This window comes from Giraffa tippelskirchi, chromosome 1, assembly GCF_054371585.1.
Source record: "Giraffa tippelskirchi isolate mGirTip1 chromosome 1, T2T-mGirTip1v1.2.pri, whole genome shotgun sequence".
Classification (NCBI taxonomy): Eukaryota; Metazoa; Chordata; class Mammalia; order Artiodactyla; family Giraffidae; genus Giraffa; species Giraffa tippelskirchi.
The window spans coordinates 30,493,622-30,521,352 of NC_137275.1; the positions used below are offsets into that span (position 1 = coordinate 30,493,622).

General features: G+C 36.0%; 1 protein-coding gene across 1 annotated transcript in view; it reads left to right on the top strand.

Annotated features, from left to right (window-relative positions):
- LOC145514638 (UDP-glucuronosyltransferase 2C1-like) overlaps positions 1 to 27,475 on the top strand; it is a 34,340-nt gene extending 6,865 nt beyond the window's left edge. The window contains exons 2-6 of the mRNA XM_081512921.1: positions 2,466 to 2,614; positions 6,296 to 6,427; positions 21,527 to 21,614; positions 23,229 to 23,448; positions 25,566 to 27,475. Coding sequence (XP_081369047.1) covers positions 2,466 to 2,614; positions 6,296 to 6,427; positions 21,527 to 21,614; positions 23,229 to 23,448; positions 25,566 to 25,845 — 869 coding nt within the window. The 3' untranslated portion in view covers positions 25,846 to 27,475. The remainder of the gene's footprint in view (positions 1 to 2,465; positions 2,615 to 6,295; positions 6,428 to 21,526; positions 21,615 to 23,228; positions 23,449 to 25,565) is intronic.
- The last annotated feature ends 256 nt before the right edge of the window (positions 27,476 to 27,731 follow it).

Below are 27,731 nucleotides of genomic sequence, written 5' to 3' on the forward strand. Positions count from 1 at the left end.
ACTGTTGCACCCATCACTCACCTATGTCTAAAGTACAAGGTACAAAAGACAAAACTGAGAAAAGGTCATTGATACCTCATCCTGGTGACATTTTCTGAACTGTGGATCAAGAAGTGACTGACCTACAGCTGGATTTAAGATTTTTGTTTACTCCTGGTTCCAGCAGCTTGATACTCAGCTTAGAAACATATTTTAGTGTGAAGTTAGTGATAGGACATAACTCTGTCTCTGATTCTTTCCTAGCTCTTGGTGCCTGGAATATTCTTTGGGGAATCTGAAAAAAAAAGAATAAAGTCATAAAACAGAAGAAAAACATTTCTTTTACTTATAAATTTAAAAATGCTGTTAGATATAGACTGCCATTCAGGATCAATTTATAACCTTCATTATATAATGAATTCCAAGTATATTTTTTCAAATTGCAAATATAACTTATAATTTATGTAATTATTAATTTTATTATGTACAAATATGTTCTAATAATTGAGGAGGAAACAGGTAAGATGGTATCTACTTCAAAATATTTTGAGGAACTATTTATAAACAGTTTTGGATAAAAAAGAATGTTAGGATAGTACTATTAGGTTAGACACAAAAATAGTCAATGTCTAATAAGGCAATAAAATCATAATTTAGGAGATGATCTTTTCTACTAAACAGAAATATGCAAGTTAATGTTTAATTTAGAAGTATCTAAAAACAAAAATCTGCAGTAAATCACTAACAAATAACAATATAGAACGTAGATACATTTTTCTAAAGATATAAATAATCTTTGAATCATCCAGTATCCAACAAATGCAACATCATAATACAAAAAGTGGCATTGTTTTGCAACTTTGGGAAATGGTTTTCCAAATTTGAGATATTGGCTCACAATCTTTTCATTCAGATCAATTATAGTTTTTGTACAATATTGTCTTCCTTTCAATAAGGTGCCTGAAGCACATTAGATTAATAAGAAAAGAGTGCAGATTTTAACTAAAAAAGATATTATTTGTATAACAAAAGAAGGCAAATCAATGATATGAGCCCATAATTTTACTCATAGGCTTATAACCAAGACAAATGAATGGATTTACCCACACAAACCACATACCTTAATGCTCATAACCACATTATTCATAGAGCCAAATATGAAAACACCACAAATACTCGACAATTACTGAATGGATTAAAAAAATGAAGTATATCTGTACAAAAGTATTATTCAGAAACAAAAAATCTTGAAGTACTGATACATATGATGGTAGGAATCAATCTTGAAAACTTGCTAAATAAAAAGAAGGTAGCATAAAATACCGCATAGTGTATTTAAAAGGAAGAATTGTATGGTATAAATTGTATCTCAATAAAATTGTCATTAAAAGAGCAGGGGAATAAAGCATTTCAGAAAGAAAATAAGATTATACTCATAGCTGACACCTAAGGCTCTAATATGAAGTCTATACTATGTCTGAAACTGGATTTTTAATACCTTGGACATTACCAGAATCAGACCCCTAAATTACTGAGATTTGCTTGTGATCTCTTATGCAGAGAGGTTTTCCTGGCAATTCAAAAATTCCTCATATTTTCTAATAAAAACTTCAGCACTCTGAGAACATCAAGGAAAATATTTTTTTAAAAATCACGTGGTGAGAATCCAGATAGCTATAGTTTCTTATTGGCGACGTGGAGTGCATATTACAAAAGAACACTCAGAAATGAAAACTCTTGCTCCAAACTAAGGAAGGTGATTTAATTCAGAGTCACTAATTTTAGCTTCTATTATGTTAATATTCACATGCTTTCAACTTCTTTTGAAAGGGGACACTTTTGTCAGCAAGTAAGTCAAAATAGCAAATATTTTGCCACCAGATTATGATGCAGTACTCTATCTTCACCAAAGAGAACAAAGTTTCATGAAACTAATTTTGTATGGCAAAGGAGATAATCACTTTAAGATTTTTATTACAAGATTTCCATTCTGGATAGGATGTACTTAGTAGCAACAGGACATTTCCAATACCAGAAAAAAAAACAATGGTTCAATTCAAAAAACTGCTTATTTTTAAAGCTATCAGAGGCTTTTGGAGCAATGAGGATGAGATAAATTGGAATTCCAGAAGAGAAGACTCTATCACAGTAGGCTGAGGATCACTGGCTGGGTTTCTTGTTCATTGCTAAGAGCACCTGCTGATTCTGAGCAAGGAATAGGGCTCAGGTGTAGCTCAAGCTGAAAGATTCTGTTGGTAGAGATAAAGCAGAGGGTCTTTGGTTCTTCCATACTTAATTCTGTGTTTGTTTCTTCATAGTCTCAGTATTTTGTACTCTTGGAGGGGAAAAGGCCTATTAATTTCTCTTGGGTTGCATAAAGCTAATATTAGTTTTTTAAAGATTTTTCATAGGAAATTTGATGGTTAAACATGTCCCACCTAGCATATCAAATGACTTTCCCTCTATCATCTTTCGTTTTTGTTCAGGAAAATCTACCACATTTTGTGAGATTATGGGAAAAGCTGAAATGTGGTTGCTTCGAACTAACTGGGATTTTGAATTTCCTCACCCCTACTTACCTAACTTTGAATTTGTTGGAGGACTGCACTGCAAGCCTGCAAAACCCTTGCCTAAGGTAATTGAATGTGTTTCTTTTTGCCTCTGTCAGTCTTTACCTCCTGGAATGATTTTTAGTTTATTATTTTTAGTATTTGATATTCAAACTGAAAACCTAGACACAAGAATTAAAGGGACTTATCCACATTAGACTTTCATGCTACCATATTTTCTGCATTATCATAGTAATCATTACTGATGCTAATCAAATATTCCAGATGTTTAGCTAAAATAAAATTCCCAGCCACTGAGTTTAGTGAAATTATCCAGTATTCTCTGGGCAATGAGTATGAGCTGAAGAGGCATGTATAACTTCAATGTCCAACTCTTAATTGTCAGATGCACTTACTCCAGAGTTCTCTTTCCCTTTGTGATGTGAATGGTGTGTGTCAGTCTGGACCCTGATTAAAAATACATGGAATAATAGATGGATATATGGTAAAAGAAAGAAGCTGTTGCTTTAAGACACTAAGATCTTTGAGCCTTTTATTTACATATTTATTTACAGCCATGCTGCTGCAGCATGTGGGATCTTAGTTCCCTGACCAAGATTTCACAGGTGTCCCCTGCCTTGGAAAGCAGAGTGTTCACCATTGGGACAGCAGGGAAACCCCAAGACACTGAGATTTTTGAGTTGCAAGTTAGTCAGCATAACCTAGTCTAAGAAATGGACATAGTAGAGAAATTATGACACTTGGAGAAACGATCAAATAGAGGTGTGATGGCTCACCCCAAATCCTGGCAGAACTTACAGTAATGGTTTGTTTGGTTTAAACAGAGGAAAGAAATTATCCTGGAAAGATGATCATAGGATAAGTTGTGAAAAAAGAAAATGAGCAATGCTAAGTAGTCTTTTGACTTCCCTGGTGGCTCAGAAGGTAAAGAATCCACCTGGAGTGGAGGAGACCTGGGTTCGATTCCTGGGTAGGGAAGATCCCCTGCAGGAGGGCATGGCAAATCATCCCAGTATTCTTGTCTGGAAAATCCCCATGAATTAGAGGAGCCTGATGTGCTACAGTTCATGGGGTCACAAAGAATCAGACACAACTGAGCGGCTAAGCACAGCACAGTACAAGTACTCTTCACCTCAAGTTTAATATCAATGACAGACCAATGTATAAGTTTTAAGCAATAACATGATACAGCTTACCATTTCATATATTTTGGTTATTGAATTATTTGGAATGGAGTACGACTTAAATGGGCTGAGATGGAATGGGCTGAGAAATAGGTGCAATAGTTTCAGAAAGACTTTATAGAAATCCAAACTGCAATATGATAATAATTTTGAGCATAAGTGGAAAGATTTAACGAATATTTACAAAGAAAGATTTTCAGCTAGGCTGGAGGTGGCAGTTAAGAGTGACAGTTTCAGAATTAATCCTTAGCTTTTTATTTCTTGTATATGTCATACCTTTATATTTACTATTTTGTATGGGAATTTAGTAGAGAATATTGTCATTTACTAAGTGAAGAAGAGAAAAGAGCAATTTTGAGGGAAAATGGTCAATTCATGTTTGTATATGCTGAATGAGGTACAATGAAGTATCCAGCAAGCAGCTATTAAACACATTGTTGTAATCACAGAAGACAGGTCAATTAAGTATTTATGAAGTTTTTTAAATTAATAAACTATTTTTAAAGACATTTACATTCACAGCAAAATCTTAAAGCACAATGTTCAATATTTTGAAAAGATAGATGATGTTGGATATCCATTCTACATTGTCATAAGCCATTTTTTCAGCTCAGAAAGTAATCCTTTAAGTATTTCTAGTTTTTTTTTTCATAATTTTTAATAAAAGATCTATGCCTTGTAAACATTCAGTTCTAAAATCCTAGAAATCAAATGTTGGAATAATGTGAGGCTTGCAATAAACAGATATATTTAATGGCTCAAAAATATGCAGAATTCTTCTATTGTCTTAGTATTGACCAATAACACACATATGTATGTGTAATGTTTAATGTGTATGTATATGTATGTGTAATGTGTGTATTTAAGTATTTATTTATCAATAATGTGGCATAAAGGATCAATCTGTTACTTTTTGCAGGGTGTCCAGAAAGCATAAGAGCTTTGTAGATTTTCCAGTGAATCTATCTCCCCATCTCCACCCACTAGAGAACACTAGGGCCCTGGGGACACTACAAAAGCACAATGACATCTCTGCAGTCACATGATGACATGCTCTCACACATATGAAAAAAAAATTCCTAAATTTATGATATCAGTAGGATTCTTCAACGTAGCAAACATTTTCATAACATTGAATTATTTGAATAATTTGTATTGCTAATGTTGATTCAGTAATATCCCTAATTATAAAAATTAGACAACAAAGGATGCTAAATCAACATGTTATATACAGCTACAAGAGTCAATGCAAATGTGCAAAGTAAGGCATAAAGAGGGTGAAGAGTAAAGTAATCATGAGGTTTGAGGCTCTAATAGAAAGGAATATGATGGAGAACCTGGTGAAACTCGAACATTTTCACGAACAGTAACAACTTTTGTGTGCTATTTCAGAGTTAGTGCATGTACAATGGTAAATGATGAGTAAGCCAATGACTATATTCAGTTCTCTTTATTACCTTTTAGCACCTTCTCCACAATGCTCCAAATGAATAGCATTTGATTCTTAAGTAGCTCTGGTGCTTCACCTCATATTTAGCCATGGATGCTAATAAGATTTATCTTTCATTTTCTACTGAAGTACAGTCAATATAATGACATACTTTTGGTACAGTTACTTTGTTCTATTTTGTAAATTTCAGTTTTATTTTATATTGCCTATTTTTTCTCTTGGTAGAAGGTTCCACAGCACATTTAGAAATGAGGTAGCTATATACCTTCCTGACTGGACAAGTAATACAGAAGTTCTTATAATGCATACTCTGAGAATGACAGTAATATAATAGACACATATAGCATCACATTCAAAGTAAAATGGCATACTTAATCATGCTGAAGTAACTTAGAAATTTGGCTGTAACACCTACAGCTGTGTGAAAGTGAAACTCACTCAGTTGTGTCCAACTCTTTGGGACCCCATGGACTGTAGCCTGCCAGGCTCCTCTGTGCATGGGATTCTCCAGGCCAGAATACTGGAGTGAGTAGCTGTTCCCTTCTCCAGGGGATCTTACCAACCCAGGGACCAAACCAAGCCCTCCCGCATTGCAGGAGGATTCTTTACAGTCTCAGCCACCAGGGAAGCCCAAGAATACAGGAGTGGGTAGCCTATCCCTTCTCTAGCAGATCTTCCTACCCAAGAGTGGAACTGGGATCTCCTGCAATGGAGGTGGATTCTTTGCCTGCTGAGCTACCAGGGAAGCTCTATAACCTTGGACAAATTACTTAACCTTTCTGAGATAGCTTTCTCATCTGCAAATGTATACATATTACTTTAGTTACCATGTATCAGAGTCAAATGATACAAGTAAAGAACTCAGCAATGGCAAAAGATACATATAGACAATAATTTGTAAAGACATGCACACACACACCTCTAATGTGCTAAAAGGGAACCTCCAATTTAAATCATTTTTAATTTGCCTATTAACCAATGATTTCCAGTCACATTCTGTACTCTGAAATGGTTAACATGAAAAACTAGAATCATTCTTAGTTCAGGCACATTGAGAAAAGTGTGTGACTCATAACTCTAAACTCTCACATAACAGACTGTTTTCTTCACAGGAGTTTGAAGAGTTTGTTCAAAGTTCTGGAAAAAATGGAGTTGTGGTGTTTACCCTGGGATCAATGGTCAAAAACCTCACAGAAGAGAAGTCTAAAATGATTGCATCAGCCCTTGCCCAGATTCCACAAAAGGTCAGATATTTATATTTTTTGAGGGAGGGGCAGCTATTTTAGAATCTAGGAAAAACTCTTTAATTAAAAAGTGTGCTTTAAAATGTAAAAGTTATTGGTACTGTTATTGTCAATTTAACCAAGATATAAAAAAAGTATTAACTGTGAAAACAACATATGTAATTGATATCCTGGCATTGCTAACAGGAAAACTTATTGCAGAATTTTCTTTAAACATGAGCTAATACTGAATCATTCACTACTGTTAATCAGTAAGCTTTGTGCCTAGATTTTAAACCTTCCATGTAATCTAACATTGTTTTGTTGTTTGTTTTGTTTTAATGTGAGGCACATACACGAGTTACAACTGCCATGATTGAGAATAAAAGAATATTTATTTTAAATATTTTAAAGACTATAATATTTTAAATTATAGTCTTGATTCACAGAATGCCTTGGGACTATATTTCCTTATAATTAATGGATTTGGATCAATCAGGACCTGGTTGAGCCTTGAAGTTACAGCGTATATTCTTGGAATACTCCTAAACAATGATTCCTCTATTTAAATAATTGAAAACTTTAATAATATTAATACAGTAAAGATTTATGTAGCTCCCTCTTTGATGTTACCATAAATTATTGATACTATTCTAGGTTATAACTGAGTAATGTTCTTCTTAAACTCTCAAAGACATTTTTTCTCCTAGCTTTAGTTAAAACAGAGAATTACCTGTAATGTTAAGTTACAAATGCTCACAATAATTATTGTATTCATAGCCAAATTACTTTCAAAAATTGTTTTGTGGAAACAGTACCTTTTAAATATTTAATGTAAAAAAGCATCTTCATAAGAATATTGAATTGTATTAAAATATACAATGCTTAGGGGTTAAACCAGGGCAGAATCTGAAGCACCAAGACCTCTCTCTCTGCATAAACAAAATTGTTCCAGCAAAGGCTATCTGAAGTGACCATATTTGAAATTTGGACTCTGAGTACTTGCAACGCACAGTGGAAAGACTGGATGGAAATTGTGGTTAATTTCAGTCAATTTCAGGCCTTTAGAATAGCAGCAACTTGAAAGTCTCCATCACCCAGCCTCACAGTAGCCAAATGCCTGTATTCCTGGTGTGATTTGTGGCACCATGAGAAGCAATAGAGACTTTAACTGCCAAATACTGTGTGTCTGCAGTCTAATTGCTGACTACTGCCTGTGATAATTGAGGTGAGGCACAAAAGTTGGCCACAGTCATTTCAACTTTCATTAGAAGATGCAGTTTCCAGGAACTTTAAAGGATAAGCCTATTTTTTTCAATTTCCTGTTTTTGTCCACTTGGGAGCAAGTCATTGAATTAAGCCATTGAAAAACAACCTCACACAGTGGAATTTAGAAAGCTATGTGCAGGTCCATGAAAAGACAATGGTTCATAAAATATCTAGAAGGCCTAAAGCTTTAACCTCAGCCTGTTTTCTGGCAAAGAAAAATGTTTCAACAGTCAAACAAACAGATATACAAAGCAAACCCCATCAAAGGGACAAATCAGATTTCCAGAGTTAGAATCTTGTTTAAAAATCCAGTGTACACTTCTCAACCAATATCACAAGACAGAAAATTAGATGAAAGTATAGCCCAATCAAAGGAATGAAGGGGGGAAAAAAAGGAATAAAATAAATTGAGAAAAACAATTTCTGAGGGACCTTAGATTTTGGTATTACTAGAAACAAAACCTTTAAAAACTCTGTCCTAAAGATGGACAAAGAAACAAAGGAAGACAATGATAAAGAGAAGAAAATGATATAGGAACAAAAAGAAATACTGATAATGAGAAATTATTTTTTAAAAGAATCAAAAAGAAGTTGTAGATTTAACAGTTACAATAACTAAAGTGAAAAATTCACTGCAGGCATTCTAAATCAGACACAAGGCAAAAGCATCAGCAAATGTTCAGCTCAGTTCAGTTCAGTCGCTCAGTTGTGTCCGACTCTTTGTGACTGCATGGACTGTAGCACACCAGACCTCCCTGTCCATCACTAACTCCCGGAGTTTACTCAAACTCATGTCCATCGAGTCGGTGATGCCATTCAACCATCTCATCCTCTGTTGTTCCCTGCTCCTCCCGCCTTCAATCTTTCGCAGCATCAGGATCTTTTCAAATGAGTCAACTTTTCCCATCAGGTAGACAAAGTATTGGTGTTTCAGCTTCAACATCAAATGAACATTCAGGACTGATTTCCTTTAGGATGGACTGGTTGGATCTCCTTGCAGTCCAAGGGACTCTCAAGAGTCTTCTCCAACACCACATTTCAAAAGCATCAATTCTTCTGTGCTCAGCTTTCTTTATAGTCCAACTCTCACATCCATACGTGACTACTGGAAAAACCATAGCCGTGACTAGATGGATCTTTGTCAGCAAACTAATGTCTCTGCTTTTTAATATGCTGTCTAGGCTGGTCATAACTTTCCTTCCAAGGAGTAAACGTCTTTTAATTTCATGGCTGCAATCACCATCTGCAGTGATTTTGGAGCCCCCCAAAATAAACTCTGACACTGTTTCCACTGTTTCCCCATCTATTTGCCATGAAGTGATGGGACCAGATGCCATGATCTTAGTTTTCTGAATGTTGAACTTTAAGCCAACTTTTTCACTCTCCTCTTTAACTTTCATCAAGAGGCTCTTTAGTTCTTCACTTTCTGCCATAAGGGTGGTGTCATCTGCATATCTGAGGTTATTGATACTTCTCCCAGCAATCTTGATTCCAGCTTGGGCTTCATCCAGCCCAGCGTTTCTCATGATGCACTCTGCATATAAGTTAAATAAGTAGGGTGACAATATACAGCCTTGACGTACTCCTTTTCCTATTTGGAACCAGTCTGTTGTTCTATGTCCACTTCTAACCCTTTCTTCCTGACCTGCGTATGGATTTCTCAAGAGGCAGGTCAAGTGGTCTGGTATTCCCATCTCTTTCAGAATTTTCCAGTTTATTGTGATCCACACAGTCAGAGGCTTTGGCATCGTCAATAAAGCAGAAGTAGACGTTTTTCTGGAACTCTCTTGCTTTTTCAATGATCCTGCAGATGTTGGCAATTTGATCTCTGGTTCCTCTGCCTTTTCTAAAACCAACTTGAACATCTGGAATTTCATGGTCCACATATTGTTGAAGCCTGGCTTGGAGAATTTTGAACATTATTATTTGAACGCTTTGCTAGAGTGTGAGATGAGTGCAATTGTGCGGTAGTTTGAGCATTCTTTAGCATTGCCTTTCTTGGGGATTGGAATGAAAACTGACCTTTTCCAGTCCTATGGCCACTGCTGATTTTTCCAAAGTTGCTGGCATATTGAGGGCAGCATTTTCACAGCAACATTTTTTAAGATTTGAAATAGCTCAACTGGAATTCCATCACCTCCACTAGCCTTGTTCATAGCGATGCTTCCTAAGGCCCACTTGACTTCACATTCCAGGATGTCTGGAGTGCACATGTTAACTGGGGACTGGAATACAAAAGTAGGAAGTCAAGAAACACCTGGAGTAACAGGCAAATTTGGCCTTGGAGTACAGAATGAAGCAGGGCAAAGGCTAATAGATTCTGCCAAGAGAATGCACTGGTCATAGCAAACACCCTCTTCCAACAACACAAGAGAAGACTCTACACATGGATGTCACCAGATGGTCAACACCGAAATCAGATTGATTATATTCTTTGCAGCCAAAGATCGAGAAGCTCTATACAGTCAGCAAAAACAAGATATGAAAAAAAAAAAAAAACAAAAAACAAGACCGGGAGCTGACTGTGGCTCAGATCATGAACTCCTTATTGCCAAATTCAGACTTAAATTGAAGAAAGTAGCGAAAACCACTAGACCATTCAGGTATGACCTAAATCAAATTCCTAACAATTATACGGTGGAAGTGAGAAATAGGTTTAAGGGACTAGGTCTGATAGATTGCCTGATGAAAAAATGGACAGAGGTTCGTGACATTGTACAGGAGACAGGGAGCAAGGCCATCCCCAAGAAAAAGAAATTCAGAGAAGCAAAATGGCTGTCTGAGGAGGCCTTACAAATAGCTGTGAAAAGAAGAGAAGCCAAAAGTAAAGGAGAAAAGGAAAGATATACCCATTTGAATGCAGAGTTCCAAAGAATAGCAAGGAGAGATAAGAAAGCCTTCCTCAGTGATCAATGCAAAGAAACAGAGCAAAACACTAGAATGAGAAAGACTAGAGATCTCTTCAAGAAAATTATAGATATCAAGGGAACATTTCATGCAAATATGGGCTCAATAAAGGACAGAAATGGTATGGACCTAACAGAAGTAGAAGATGTTAAGAAGAGGTGGCAAATGTTAATAAAGATAATTGAAATTATCAAGTTTGAGGAACAGAAAAAAAAAAAAAGAAGAAGAAAAAAAATGAACCAAGCCTAAAAGCTGTGGGGATCCATTCTGTGAATTAGCATATATACTCTGGGAGTCCCAGAAAGAAAGAAATTGGCAGATAGCATATTAAAATAAATAATGGCTTAAAATAGCCCTAGTTTAATAAAGTCATGAATCCATACAAGCTTCCCAGATGGCGCTAGTGACAAAGAACCAGCCTGCCAATGCAGGAGACTTAAGAGTTGTGAGCTCAATCCCTGAATCAGGAAGATCCCCTGGAGGAGGGCACAAACCCACTCCAGTATTCTTGCCTGGAGACCCCGTGGACAGAAAAGCTTGACAGGCTCAGGTCGCAAAGATTCAGACATTACTGAAGCAGCTTAGCAAGAATGAATCCATACCTCTAAGAAGCTTAATGAATTTCCAGTAGGATAAACTCAAAGCAACCAACATTAAGACATATAATCAACCTCTTGAAAGCCAAAGATAATGAGTAAATATTGAAAGTAGCTAGGAAGAAAGAATTCATTACATATATGGTATCTTTAATACAGTGATCAGCCAATTTCTCATCAGAAACCTTGGAAAGACAGTAAGTTGATAAATTCAAAGTGTTGAAAGACAAAATTGTTAACTGAGAATTTTATATGAGGAAAATGTCCTTAAAATTGAAGTACAAATTAAGACATTCCCAGAAAAGCAAAGTTGAGGAACAACAATAACACTAGATTTTCCCTGTAAAAAATGCAAAAGGAAAACTTTCTGGTTGTAATAAAAGTCTGCTAAGCAGTAACATAAAACTATATGAAGAAATAAAGATCTGCAGTGATGTGAAATTGCAATAAATTCAATTATAAAAGTTAGTATTTTTGCAGTTTTGGCTATATATCTAACTTTTAAAAATCTCAAAAATTTAATATATAAATGTTTAATTAGGTAATTATGAACACAATGCATAAATATATAAATTATGACAACAGTAAAAGAAAGAGGATGAATCTATAAAGAAGCAGAGTTATTTTCTGCTGTTGGATCAATAGGTCAAGGAATAAGGCATGAGTGTAATTAGAAAATATCTTTTTAAATGAATGAAAACACAAGAGACAAAAAATATATGGTGAGAAAGCAGGACCACAGACAAATTTTTAATTATTGAATTTGAATTTGATTAGTAGTTAAGTAGTTTCTGACTCTTTTGCAACCCCATGGACTATAGCCCACTAAGCTCCTCTATTCATGGGATTTTTCAGGCAAGAATACTGGAGTGGGTTGCTGTTTCCTACTCCAGGGGATCTTTCCAACCCAAGGATTGAACTCATGTCTACTGCATTGACAGGCAGATTATTTACCATTGAGCCATTAGGGAAGCCCTTATAGCTTTATGTGACTACACTGAAACAGAGAAAAGATCTAAAACAAGCAACCTAAGATTATACTTTAAAGAACTATAAAAAGAAGGCTAGCTGAACCAACATGTAGCCAAAGCAAAGAAGTCATGATTATTAGATCAGAGATAAATAAAAATAGGTTAAAAATAAAATAGGGAAAATCAGTAAAATAAAAAGCCAGTACTTTAAAAAAGTCAGCAAAATTATCAAACATTTAGCTAAACTAGAAAAGAGAAAAAAGAGAGTTGATGTAAAAAATTAAAATTAGAAATGATCCTAGGGAGATTACTAATGGATTTATAGAGATAAAAAGGTTATAAGAGAATATAATGGCAGTATGGCTCAAATGGAAGAGTAGAAAGACCCCTAGCTCACCTTTTTCCTTAGGCACACTAAAATAGATCCTATTTACAGAGCAATTATTGATGAGAATAAACAGAAGACAGGCTGTAAAGATCTTCTACATCTAAATATATAAAGAAGGAACCACAGTTAGATAGATAGGAAGGATGGAGAAGGAATACAGTCAAGACTCATATCCCCAAGTAGGCTAATTAGCAGAAGTGGTTCCCAAAGACTGAAAGGTTTGAGCCCAATTCTGGACTCCTTAGCCCAGATATTCTGTGCTCAGAAGTTAATCCCTCAGAGCACTGACTTTGAAGGCCAGCAGGTATTACTTTCAGAGGAGCCAATGGCTCATAGTAGTCAATCTGATCTCAGGGAAATTTAGCAGGCAGTGGCTTGAAGCAGGATGTCAATTCCCTAACCAGATATTGAAACCAGCTCCAGGCAGTGAGAGTACTGAGTCCAGGCCATTAGACCGCAAGGGCCAGTAGCAAGTGAAAAGGCCATGGCTTGTTAGCTTTGTAAAAATGAATTTCAACAAAGAGACAGAAATTAGTGAAACAAGTGAAGTGTTTATTGGGAGAAAAAAGAAGAGCACGTGTGAACAGACACACATGGGCAGGTTCAGAGGGAGAGCTGTGAGTCATGGTAGCTTAAATCACTCTATGGATCATTTCTTTCCAAATTTCATCTGGCCGATATTGCTTTGTCTGGCTCTGAGTCTTTATTGATATAACTCAGAGTCTTCCCCTGTGTATGCGTGCATCACTTAGCTAAGATGGATTCCATCTCAGGGGCCTGTGGGAAGGTTTATACTACCTATTATGGGGTGGCACTCCCTTCCTTTTTGACCCCTAAGAAGACTTTCTGCACATGTGTAATTGAAAAGGTCTCCTTGACGTCAAGAATGAAAAATATGTGGTGTCTTTATCTGAGCAGAACTCAGCTCCTCTCTGCCCCTGTATCATCTTTACCTTGGATTATTGGTCCACAGAGGACAGACTTAAACTACTCAGCTCGGGGTCCATCTCTCTGCTGCCTCAAGCCCACAACAGAAGGATACATGCAGCCCAAATAGGGCTACCCCAGTAGCTAATAACAAGACTCTGGCTTGTCTGCTTTGTAAAAATGAAGAGGTAATCAGAGGAGGGTACACTGCTTGAATGCACAGGATGTCTCCTACAAAAAGTCTCTTCTCCTAGATCAAGCAATGTAACCAAACTATAAGATACATAAAATATGGAGAAGGAAATGGCAATCCACTCCAGTACTCTTGCCTGGAAAATCCTATGGACAGAGGAGCCTGGTAGGCGACAGTCCATGGGGTCGCAAAGAGTTGGACATGACTGAGCGACTTTCTCTTGTTGTTGTATGGCAGAAACCAACACAGCATGGTAAAGCAATTATTCTCCGACTGAGAATAAATTAAAAAAAAAAAAAAGATACATAAAATAAAACAGAAAGTAAGGTGTCATAAGGTAATAGAAGAATATACTCAAGTGAAACAACAATATAAAACTCCAGAAAAAAGAACTAAGTGAAATGGAAGCGGGCAATCTACCTGATGGAGAGTTTAATATTATGGCTGTAAAGATTTTCAAAGAACTTGGGGGAAGATTGGATGAACAGAGTGAGAAGTTAGAAACTTTTAACAAAGAGAAAATATGAAACACCACCAAACAGAGATGAAGAATATAAAAACTGACATGAAAAATACACTAGAAGGAAAAAACAGTATATCAGATAATGTAGAGAAACAGGTCAGTGAGCAAAAAGATAAAGTACTAGAAAACACTGAAGCTGAAAAGAAATAAAAAAGAATAAAAATAAATGAGGGCAGCTTAAGAGACCTACATGAGAGCATCAAGCACACTACATTAGTATTATAGGGGACCTGAAGAAGAGGGAGAAAGGGGCAAAGAGCATATTTGAAGATATAATAACTAACCTGCAAAAGGAAACAAGCATCCAATTGCAGGAAGCAGAGACAATCTCAAACAGGACTAATTCAAAAAGGACCACATCAAGACACATTGTAATAAAATGGAAAAAATTAAAGATACAGAAAAAAATTTTAAAAGCAGCAAGGGAAAAAAAACAAGTTATGTACAAGGAAATTCCCTTAAGACAATCAGCTGATTTTTCAGAAGAAACTGTAAAGGCTAGAATGGAGTAATGTGATATATTTAAAATGATGAAAGGAAAAACCTACTACCAAGAATACTCTATATAGAAAGGCTCTCATTCAAATTTGATGGTGAAATCAAAAATTTTGCAAGCAAGCAGAAGCTAAAGGGGATTTGAGCCACCAAACCAGGTTTACAGAAATGTTAAGGGAACTTCTCTAAGTGAGAAAGAAATGGTCACAACTGGAAACATGAAAATTACAAAAGGAAAAATCTCATCGGTGAAGAGAAATGTACTGCAGTGCTAGTAAATCATCAAGATATAAGGCTAGAAGGAAGGTTAAAAGACAAAAGTAGTACAATCAAGTATACTCACAATAAGTAGTCAGTTCAGTTCAGTTGCTCAGTCGTGTCCGACTCTTTGTGACCCCATGAATCACAGCACGCCAGGCTTCCCTGTCCATCACCAACTCCCAGAGTTTACCCAAACCCATGCCCATCGAGTCGGTGATGCCATCCAACCATCTCATCCTCTGTCTTCTCCTTCTCCTCCTGCCCCCAATCCTACCCAGCATCAGGGTCTTTTCCAATGAGTCAACTCTTCACATGAGGTGGCCAAAGTATTGGAGTTTCAGCTTCAACATCAGTCCTTCCAATGAACACCCAGGACTGATCTCCTCTAGGATGGACTGGTTGGATCTCCTTGCAGTCCAAGTGACTCTTAAGAGTCTTCTCCAACACCACAGTTCAAAAGCAACAATTCTTTGGCACTCAGCTTTCTTCACCATCCAACTCTCACATCCACACATGACCACTGGAAAAACCATAGCTGTGACTAGACGGACCTTTGTTGACAAAGTAATGTCTTTGCTTTTAAATATGCTATCTAGGTTGGTCATAACCTTTCTTCCAAGGAGTAAGCGTCTTTTAATTTCATGGCTGTAATCACCATCAGCAGTGATTTTTGAGCACAAACAAATAAAGTTTGACACTGTTTCCACTGTTTCCCCATCTATTTCCCATGAAGTGATGAGACCAGATGCCATAATCTTAGTTTTCTGAACGTTGAGTTTTAAGCCAACATTTTCACTCTCCTCTTTCACTTTCATCAAGAGGCTCTTTAGTTCTTCTTCGCTTTCTGCCATAAGGGATGCACAAAACAAGAAGACTTAAAATATGATATCAAAAACACTAAGTATGTTGGGAGGAGTAAAAATGTAAGGTTCTTAAAATGCATTTGCACTTAAGAGATCAGCAACTTAAGATAATCATATGTTTTACATATATTTGTATGTATTTTACCAAGTAGAGTGTGGGGAATGTAAGCAATGACTATGTAATAGCTTTACATGTTGTAACTACATTTATCATGATGATCATTTTGAAATGTATAGAAATATCAAATCACTATGTGGTCTAACAGAAACTAACATAGTGTTGTAGGTCAATTATACTTCAAAACAAAAAAAAAATTACAGAAATTCATAGAAAAACAGATCAGATTTTTGGTTACCAGAAGCATGGGATTGGGGAAGGGGCAATACAAGGAAGGTAGTTAACAGGTTCCAACTTCCAGTTATAAGATAAATACCAGGATGCAATATACATCATAAATTTAATTAACACTGCTGTATGTTATACACATAAATTGTCAGGAGAGTAACTTCCTGATGTCTCATCTCAGGATTTTTTCTACTTAATTTTATACATATATAAGCTGATAGATGTTCACTAAGCTTATTGTGATAGTCCTTTCCTAACATATGTAAGTTGAATCATTATGCTGTACAACTTAAGCTTACACAGTGCCATTATGTCAATTATATCACAACAAAACTGGAGGAAAAAAGTGATATAAAAATTGTACAACAAAGTTAGACAAACTAGAGGTCATGGATAAATATCTTGAAAAACTCAATTTACTTAAGGTGATTTTTTCTCTTATTTATAATAGTTTATTTTTACAGTAAATATTGAATTACTTTGACTATTCATTTACATAATAGTACTAAGTCTTAATATTATCTTTATTATTACCACATCTGCTTTTACTGTCTTAGTAGAAATCTGACAAAACGGTAGAATCAGAATGTGACAATTGAACATGTCCTATTCAATTACACCTGAAATATTCCCAGTGAAACATAGTATGCAAATTTGCACCATAAAAATCTATAAATGTCAAATTACACACCTCTTTTTTACAGGACTTTAGCAACATTTTTATTATAAGAATTTAAAAATTTCTCTTCCATTTTTATTGAATGTTATTTAACTCTTTAACTACCTTTTGCACCTTCTGAAAAATGTATTGTATAAAAATCACACATTTCCAGTCATCTATAATCACGTGTCTGTGACCCAAGAATCATTAAATTAATTAATTTTAAAAAATTATACAAATTTTAAGGATTACTTTCTATTTATAGTTATCACAAAATATTGACTATGTTCCCCATGTTGTACAATACATCCTTGAGCTTATCTTACACCCAATATTTTGTGCTTCCTACTCCTCTAGGCTTATATTACCCTTCCTCCCTTCCCCACTGGTGGCCACTAGTTTCTTCTCTATATCTGTGAGTCTGATCAAAAAAAAAAAAGAAGAAATAGATTATTTTAACAGATATATCAAATTAAGAGATTGAATTATCAATTATAATCAAAAATCTCTCCTAGAGGAAAAATCCAGGAGAGATCACATCACTAGTAAAGTCTACCAGACTTTTAAACAATAAAATAAACTAATAATTTCCAAATTTTCAAAAAATTTTAAGGGAACACTAAATAATTCTATGAGACCAGATTCACTTTGATACAAAAGCCACATAGAGACATAACAAAACATAAGATTATAGACCATGATCAGTTTTAAATGTAAATATTAAAATATTCAAGAAAATATTTGCAGTTCAAATCCAGTAGAATATTGAAAAAGAGTATTCACCATAATGAAATGGTGTTTAATTTCCTTAGATGAGGATGGTTAAGCAAAAGTAAATCAATCAGTATAATAACTTGATATGAGTGTAATGATCAGACTCACAGTTATAGAGAAGAAAATAGTGGCTACCAGTGGGGAAGGGCAGAAGGGTAATATATGTGTAGGGGAGTTGGAAACACAAAATATTGGGTGTAAGATAAGCTCAGGGATATATTGTACAACATGGGGAACATAGCCAATACTTTCTGACAACTATAAATGGAAAGTAACCCTTAAAATTTGTAAAATTTTTTAAAAGTTCAATAATTTAATGATATTTGAGTTGTAGACATGTTATGGATGACTGGAAATGTGTAATTTTTACAGTAACACATTTTTCAGAAGATGCAAGAGACAGTTAAAGAGTTAAGTGACATTCAATAACAAGGGAAAAAACAAAACAAAACAAATGATCATTACAAGCTACTCATTAAAGCTAACAAAATCTAATTTCTCTCATGGTAAAAAATCGTAAGAAACTAGGAAGAGTGAAAAAAGCCCCCAACATGCTGCTGCTGCTACTGCTGCTAAGTCGCTTCAGTTGTGTCCGACTCTGTGCGACCCCAGAGACCGCAGCCCACCAGGCTCCCCCCTCCCTGGGACTCTCCAGGCAAGAACAGTGGAGTGGGTTGCCATTTCCTTCTCCAATGCATGAAAGTGAAAAGTGAAAATTGAAAGTGAAGTTGCTCAGTCGTGTCCGACTCTTTGCGATCCCATGGACTGCAGCCTACCAGGCTCCTCCGTCCATGGGAGGACTTTTCCAAGCAAGAGTACCGGAGTGGGGTGCCATCACCTTCACCGTTCAACAAGATACAGAGTATAAAAAAAAAAAATCTAGTATCAAGCTCAATGATGGAACCTGAAAGCTTTCCTCCTAAGATCAGGAAAATACAAGAATGGCTACTTTCACTGCTGCTATTTAACTTTTATTAGAAGTTCAGCATGGAAATGACACAAGAAAAAGAAAGGCATTCATGCACATTAGAATGAGAGGTAAAACAATGTATATTTGCAGATGACATGATCCTATACATAGAAAATCTCCAAGAATTCACAAAAAGCTACTAGGGCTAAAAACCAAATTTAACAAAGGTGTAGAATACAAGATTCACACACACAAATCAGTTTTGCTTATTATGCACATAGTATCAATGAACACGCTGATGGTGAAATTTTAAAACTTCCTTACAAGAACAACGAAACAATTTAAATACTTAAGAATGAATCTGACCAAGGAAGTTACACACTTGCGTGTGGAAAACTACAAAACATTATCATTGTAAGGAATTAAAGAATGCCTAAATATATGGAAAGTCATCCTGTGTCCATGGATAGGAACAGTTAACATGCTAAAATGTCAACACTATCCAAAGCAATCTATAGATTTATTAAATGCCTATCAAAACTCTTTAATAGCCTTTTTGTAGAAATGAAATATCCAATTAACAACTTCATATGGAATTGCAAGAACCACAAATAGACAAACAATATTGAAAAACAAAAAAGTGAAAGGACTCATATTTTCAAACATTATAAACCAACAGTAAATTAACAGTGTGGTACTAGAAGGGTAGACATATAAACCAATGGAATAGAAGACAAATTGGAATTAACCTTCATATATATGGCTAACTGATTTTCAACAAGTGTGCAAGACCATTCAATTGGGAAAGGACAGTCACTTCTTGACACATTGTACTAATAAAACTCTGATATCCACATGCAAAAGAATGAAGACATATCATATATATATAAATTACCTCAAAATGGATCAAAGAATGAAAATTTAGAAGTAAAATTACAGCAATTTATAAGAAAATCCTAAGGGAAAACTTCATCACATAAATTATGTTATGATTTCCTAGGTATGAGGCAAAAAGAATAGGTAATAAAAGAAAAGAAAATCGGACTTCATCAAAGAAATTTTGTATATCAAAGATATTATCATAAAGTAACTGTAATACACTATTTAGGAAAAAATCTTTGCAAGTTATGCATCTGACAAGGAATTAATGTGCACAATACATAAAGAACTGTTACAACTCAAGAACAGCAAAAACCCAGCTGAAAAATGGGAAATTACATAAATAGACATTGATCCAAAGGTGTAAAAATGGTCAATAAGTACATGAAAAGGTATTCAACATCATTAATCATTCGGAAAATACAATGAAAAACACAAAAACATATCACTTCACACATGAGAATAACTATTGCAAAAAAAGAAAATAACAGTTGATTAGACTATGGAGAAATATGACCTCCTACATAGGTGGTAGGAGTGCAAAATGATGCATACTCATACTGCTCGTCGCTTCAGTCCTTGCTACCACAGGGACTGTAGCCCCAAAGGCTCCTCTGTACGTGGGATTTTTCAAGCAGGAATACTGGAAAGTGACTTGCTCAGTAGTGTCCCACTCTTTGTGACCCCATGGACTATCAGTCCATGGAATTTTCCAGGGCAGAACACTGGAGTGGGTAGCCTTTCCCTTCTCCAGAGGATCTTCCCAACCAGGTATCGAACCCAGGTCTCCCGCTTTGCAGGTGGATTCTTTACCAGTTGAGCTATTAGGAAAGCCCACTGATATCTGAATAATACTGGAGTGGGTTCCTATTTCCTCCTCCAGGAGATCTTCCTGACCCAGGGATCGAATCTGCATGCCTGCACTGCAGGTGCATTCTTTAACAGTTGAGCCACTAGAGAAGCCCAAAATGATGCATGTGAAAGGGAAAGTGTGTTGTTTGACTCTTTGTGGCCTCACGGACTGTAGCCCACCAGGCTCCTCTTTCCATGGAATTCTCCAGGCAAGAATCCTGAAGTGAGTTGTCATTCCCTTCTCCAGGGGATCTTCCCGATCCAGGAATCTATCTTGGGTTTCCCACATTGCAGGCAGATTCTTTACCATCTGAGCCACCAGGGAAACCCATGGGCTGTGGAAAACATTCTGTGTTTTCTCAGAAAGTTAAACATGGGTATATCGTAGGAACCAGTCATTCTAATTCTGGCTATATATCCAAAAGAATTGAAATCATAGGCTCAAACAGATACTTGCACACCAGTGGTCACAGCAACACCGTTCACAATCATGAAATGATGGATAAAGAAAATGTGAAATATACACACAAAGACATATTCACCTTATAAAAGAAGGAAATACTGATATGTTACAATATGCATGAACTTTTAGACATAACATTAAGTGAAATAATGTTAATTCAGAAAGTACTGTATGATTCCATTTAGATTACCAGAGTAGTTAAATCTTTAGAGACAGAAAATAGAATAGAGGTCACCAGGGGTTATGAAGTGAAGGGAATAGGGAGTTACTGCTGAATGATACGGAGTTATGTAGGGATGATGAAGACCTTTGGGATATTGATAGTGCTGATGGTTTCACAACATTCTGGATTATAATGCCACCAAGTTCTAATCATACAATACCTTAGAATGATAAATATCATTATGTATATTTTATTATAATAAAGACAATGCTCGATTCTATATCACTACCAAGTATATAACAAAGGTCAGAGTGCTAACAAGCTCTTAGATAAATAACATCCGTCCCCTTTACCTCTGAAAATTTTGTTGCTAAATTCCCTTTACCAGAATAACCTAGTAATGCCAATAGATAATTGTTTCAGGTAAAGATTGTCTTTTTTTTCTTCATCTTCTAAGTGAGAATAAGCCTGTTAGTATATAGATTAGGATTATTGTAAGCATTTGAAAATATGATGGTTTAAAATGGTTTAAAAACACTCATTACTTAATCACTAGAGCCTCATTGCTTGTGTGATACCTGGAGGCATTAAACCTGATTAATTCTAAGTTAACTGCCTCTTTCTGATCAGATATGGTTCTAAAAATTTTCAAATGAAGTAAAGACACTTGCTTTAACAGGTTCTGTGGAAATATGGAGGAAAGAAACCAGAAAATTTAGGAGCCAATACTCGGATATATGAATGGATTCCACAGAATGATCTTCTGGGTAAGACCAAAGAGAAGAAAATCAAACATAAATAAATAAGGGATAACCTGAATGATTACTCAATAACAAATCCAAAAAATTTGTATTCAAGATAAGAAATAAAAACCTTGATGGCTTTTTCACACTTCTTCCGAGGTTTGTTAAAGAAAAAATTGCCCATGACACTTGTTAAAGACTGTAAAGTGAAGTGAAGTGCAGTGGAAGTTGCTTAGTCATGTCCAGCTCTTTACTACCCCATGGACTATACAGTCCACGGAATTCTCCAGGCCAGAATACTGGAGTGGGTAGCCTTTCCTTTCTCTAGGGGATCTTCCCAACCCAGGGGTTGAACTAGGGTCTCCTGCATTGCAGGTAGATTCTTTACCAAGAATCCTGAGCTATCAGGGAAGCCCCAAAAGACTGTAAAGAACACTTTATCCAAGACCATCAGGATGAATACTATTGCAATAGACTTTTACAGCAAATCAGAGATTGGACCCAACTCTGAGTCAAAAAGGAAAAGTGGAAAATTTATAGACAAAGTACAGAGTGGATGGTCATTAGATGAAAAATTAATAAGAGTAAGCATCATAGACAAGGGTGTGTGTGTGTGGTTGGGGGTGGGGGGGTTGGATTCTGGCAAAAACAACCGAATCAGATTCTTACTGAAGGTAGGCGAGAGTGATCAGGTATCAAATAGGGAGATGATGAAGGATGAATCAACAATCAGAGAGGTGATCAAATATCAAGGTTTCAAGAGTCTAGGGAAACTGACTTCATAGGATGCTTGCTAAAATTAGGTAATGCAGAGTTAAAAAAGAAACCCCCAAACCAGGACTTAGTTGAGAAGAGAGTTCAGAGGAGCCTGACTAGACTTTGGTCAAGGATGGAATCTTTTTCAAGCTCTAACATAAATATGGAATTTATAATTCTTCCACTTATGATATCATCTCTTCCTCTTCAGAATCAGGGTAAAGGAAAGTACCTTTAGATCAGGCTCTCATTACCTTTTGTATAGAATATGGCAACACCTTCCTGACTCTCTGCATCCATTTTCTCCTCTGTACCCATCTACCTCTCTGCACTTTCCCTGCAGTAACTTTTGGGGAAACAAAAAATCTGGTAAACCATTTTACCATCTAGCATTTTACAAATGGCTCTAGATTACTATAAAATTACATGTACAATTCTGTTTTCTTAAACAGGTACTTAATGGACTTGCCTAGGTCTATCTCTCTATCCTGTGCTGCCAACATTCTCATATTGAAACCCTGCATATCTCACCTCCCATGTCCCATTCACAGAAGCATTTTTTCTTAAATCCCTCAATCCTGTTTATTAAAGCATCCTCATCCCAATTACTTGTCCAGTGGCAGGGACTCTCCATCACTTAACTCTGCACAAATTTTTCAGAGGTTTATGGAATGACTGACTTTCTGGAATCACTAATTGCTGCTTAGCCTGGAATAATCAATTGCTACTTTCTTTAGCACCTATAGGAATCTATATATGGCTTCATCGCACAAAATCATATAGAAGATGCTACCTAACTGAATTAATTGTTTATAAAGATGTTATGGCTTTCTGTTTCTAAAACTCTTTCAATTTAGAATACTATTTTTTTTTTATTTTTAGGTCATCCCCAAACCAGAGCTTTTATCACTCACTGTGGAACCAATGGGATCTATGAAGCTATCTACCATGGGGTCCCTATGGTGGGAATCCCTCTGTTTGGTGATCAGTATGGTAATGTTGCTCGTGTTAAAGCCAAAGGAGCAGCTGTTGAATTAGACTTGCAGAGAATGACGAGTTCCGATCTGCTTAACGCTTTGAAGGCAATTATTAACAACCCTATGTGAGTATAAACTATACAGTTTTCTGAGAAACTTTGGTATTTTAAAAGGAGTAATTGTTTCATTCAGTTTAATTCAATACTTTTATATAATCACCAGGACATATCTAACATCAAATAAATGATTGTCATATACTTCTCAAATTCTATGAAAGTATTAACCTATTGTTACTGGAGAATAGATTTCATCCTCAAAGAAATGCTAAATTTTTTTAAATCAGCTAAACTATTTTTAAAGAGTCACACATATTTTTGCTAATATTATTTTTGTTCATGTGCATGCTCAGTGCTAAGTCGTTTCAAATTTTTTGCAACCTCATTGACTTTAGTCCACCAGTCTCTTCTGTCTGTGGGATTCTACAGGCAAGAATACTGGAGTGAGTTGCCATTTCCTTCTCCAAGGAAAATGGAGGTTTTTATATATAAAAACCTATATAATCCAGGGGATCTTCCTGACCCAGGGATCCAACCTACATCTCCTGCATTGGCAGGCAGATTCTTTACCGCTGAGCCACCTGGGAAGCCATTTATTATGTCTTTAAAATTTACAGATATCACTACTATAAAGAATTGAGGCAATGTAACAGAAATATAGAGAAACAAAGTTGAAAAAAATCACTTAGCTTTCTTATCAGTATAGAAATATTACTTGAGATATTTCTTTGTGCTAATTTATAAATAGAAAAGAAAAAATGTATAAAAATGGCACCAGGTTACATTCTGGGACTTCCCTGGTGGCTCAGATGGTAAAGAATCTGCCTGCAATGCAGGAGAGGTTCGATCCCTAGGTCAGGAAGATCTCCTGGAGAAGGACATGGCCACCCACTCCAGTATTCTTACTTAGAGAATTCCATGGACAGAGGAGCCTGGAGACCTACAGTCCATGAGGTTGCAAGAGTTAGACACAACTGAAGCAACCTAGCTCAGCATGCTTGGTGTATCTATTCCTGAATGATTTGTTTTTATTAATTTTTTATCTGACAAATATTTTTTTTCTGTGTCTCAGAGCTATTGCTGTTTCCTTGTTTTCCTGAGATATATCTAGATGTACTTATTCATTAAATTCTTGTATATTACAAAAGACCCTATCTTTTTTTTTTTTTAACCAAATGGTGACACAGTTTTGCATACTTTTCTTCTTTTTTTTTTTGGCTCACAATTCTGTTTCTCAGAACTTTCTACATATATTTCATTATTTTTCTACAATTTAATGTTCTGTACTCTCTATCAATGATAACTGCACTTCAATGTGGCAGAATAACCTTCCTCCTCCATCTCCTTCACAAACCCAAAGGAATACTTCCTCTAAGTGAGCCATTAAAAACCCTAAACCTAGAGCCTATTTTACAGAGAGAAGGAACTCAGAGAGAAAAAAACAAATGTATCAATGCATATATACGGAATCTAGAAAAATGGTGCTGATGAACCTGTTTACAGGGGAAGAATAGAGGCACAGATGTAGAGAGGATGGTATTGTGGACACAGCAGGGGAAGCAGAGGGTGAGACAAGTTGAGAGAGTAGCACTGACATCCATCGACTTACTCTCAGCCCCTACTTCTTGCCCAGAGGATCACATCAAGCTTCCTGCTTTCATCTGGAATGTCAGGGCCCTGAAAATCTCAGACTGAAATCTTTCCTGCTGCTGTTGAAAACTAGCTTCTTTTAGCACTAATAATCCAAACTGAACCGGGGAGAGAGAAGAGGAGTACAGGAAGAGTTATTGTCTCATAGCTCTGCCCCTCAAATGCTGCTTCTGTCACTATTATGTTCCCAGCATCACATTCAGCAAAAGAGATCAAAATTCTGTATTCTCAAATTACATATTCTACATTCCTCTTTCTGAACCTTTAAAATGCTACTACCTGTTAGAAATTCTCCCCTACCTACAATTATTATAGAGACTGTGAAATATCCAACAAATTTCAGTTAATAAGCCACCATATCTAGAAATATCTCAAGGAAAAAAAAAAACTTTCATGTATATTCTGTGCTCTTGGTGATATCATTTATGACAATGTATTCATTATTATGTAATATACTTTTAATAATATATAACAATTTAGGTATATCCTGTCCTTAACAAAATTTTCAAGTGACTATCTATATATTCAATCCTTAGCTATAAAGAGAATGCTATGGAGTTATCAAGAATTCACCATGATCAGCCTGTGAAGCCCCTGAAACGAGCAGTCTTCTGGATTGAGTTTATCATGCGTCACAAAGGAGCCAAACACCTTCGACCAGCCTTCCACGACCTCACCTGGTACCAGCACCACTCTTTGGATGTGATTGGCTTCCTGCTAGCTTGTGTGGCAACTATTATGTTCCTGGTCACTAAATGTTGCCTGTTTTGTTGTGGGAAGTTTGGTAAAATTTCAAAGAAGAAAAAGAGAGAGTAGTTTTTGTTTTGTTTTTGTTTTTTAATAGTTGGACTAGAAACCTTGATGCAATCCATCTGAATTATCCCAGGCACTGATTTGAACAGATTTCTACTCTCTTGGGTTCTTTTCCATTCCTCAGCTTATTGAGTCAAAGTTCAAACTCTCATTCCAAAAATATGCCACATGATTTATAATTATGGTTTAAAAGATTCTTTTCTTTAAAAAGAAAGGATAAACAAATAAACAGGTAAAAGTTGCTACCATTACCAATGTAGTGGTTTACTTCATTTATTGCTTTCAGTTCAATCATTTGAGATGCTGTTTGAGGCCTTAAGAACATAACGAGTAATTCTATTTTCAGTACTAACCATTTTGAATATTTCCTTAATATCTGACATGATTTTGGGTTCCATATGTAATAATTATTGCACATACTCTAAAGAAACTAGACAAGGAGTAATGTAGAGCACACTCTAGTCAGAGCTTCCCTTCCAGTCAGGATGATCAGGAGACTCGTAGGGTTTCTACTCATCTGTAAAGCACATTTTACACCATCAATTTTGTTTCATATCATACATTAGATGTTGTCCCTCTTGGAATATAAAGTTTTGCTTTTGTCTTTGATTTGAAGATTGCCCTTCTTTGGATATTAGTAATGATAGTACTCATTTGATAATAATAATAGTACTTAATCTGTATTGTAAAACTTCATAGCTTCAGAGAACTAGTGATCATCATATATTAGCATGGTTGTTGGTATGGTGGAGCAAAAGTAAATGACTGGAATTTAATACCCATCCTTTGAAAGTAACAATTTTTTAAACATTTATTTTTATTTATTTACTTATCTTTCACTGTGTTATGTCTTCATTGCTGCACATGGGCCTTCTCTAGGTGCAGTGAACAGGGACTACTCTAGTTGCAGTCTGTGGGCTTTTCATTGAGGTGGTTCCTTTTATTGCAGAGCACAGGCTGTAGGGTGTGTGAGTGTCAGTAGTTGTAGCCTGTGGGCTCTAGAGTGGGAGTTCAGTAGTTTTACTGAACAGGCTTAGTTGCCTTGTGGCAGGTGAGATCTTTCTGGACCAGGGATTGAACTCATGTCTCCTTCAGTGGCAGGTGGATTCTTAACTACTGGACCAACAGGCAAGTCCTAAACTAACTTAATGTTTTTTTTTTAATTTCCTATATTAATTTTACTTAGAACATATACATTTGGAGAGAAGAAGCAAACTTCTTAGCAGAGCAGGCAATGGCAACCCACTCCAGTACTCTTGCCTGGAAAATCCCATGGACAGAGGTGGGCTGCTGTCTATAGAGTCGCACAGAGTCGGACACGACTGAAGCGACTTAGCAGCAGCAACAAACTTCTTAGAGCTACACTGCAGATTCATTGGGGAAAATGCATTTCTCAGAAATGTTATTTGCTATGGGGAATGATTTCTCCATCTAAAGAGAAACTCAGTGGGTTTTCTCATTTCTTCCTTCACTTCCATCACTTCCCCTTGTCTTCTCATAAATGGTCCTTTGATCACTATTACATGCACAAGTACTTAGGCTTCTTACTAACTAGCATCTGCTGGAAATCTGCAGTAAGCTTGAAAACACAGCTTGAATTTTAATAAAAAGAGGTACCTCTTAAAAAAAAAAAGAACATTCCCTTTCTTTCTTCTCTAATCATACAGGATCAGTTTTGGGGGGTCTTGACAATAATTTTGAATTCCACCCAATTCTCCCCTTTAAAAAAGATGTCTCTAGCATTCTTTTCTAAAAGTCTATCTCCAAAAAGTTATTTAACATAATACATGGTTGGATGGCATCACCGACTCAATGGGCATGAGTTTGAGTAAACTCTGGGAGTTGGTGATGGACAGGGAGGCCTGGCGTGCGGCAGTCCATGGGGTTGC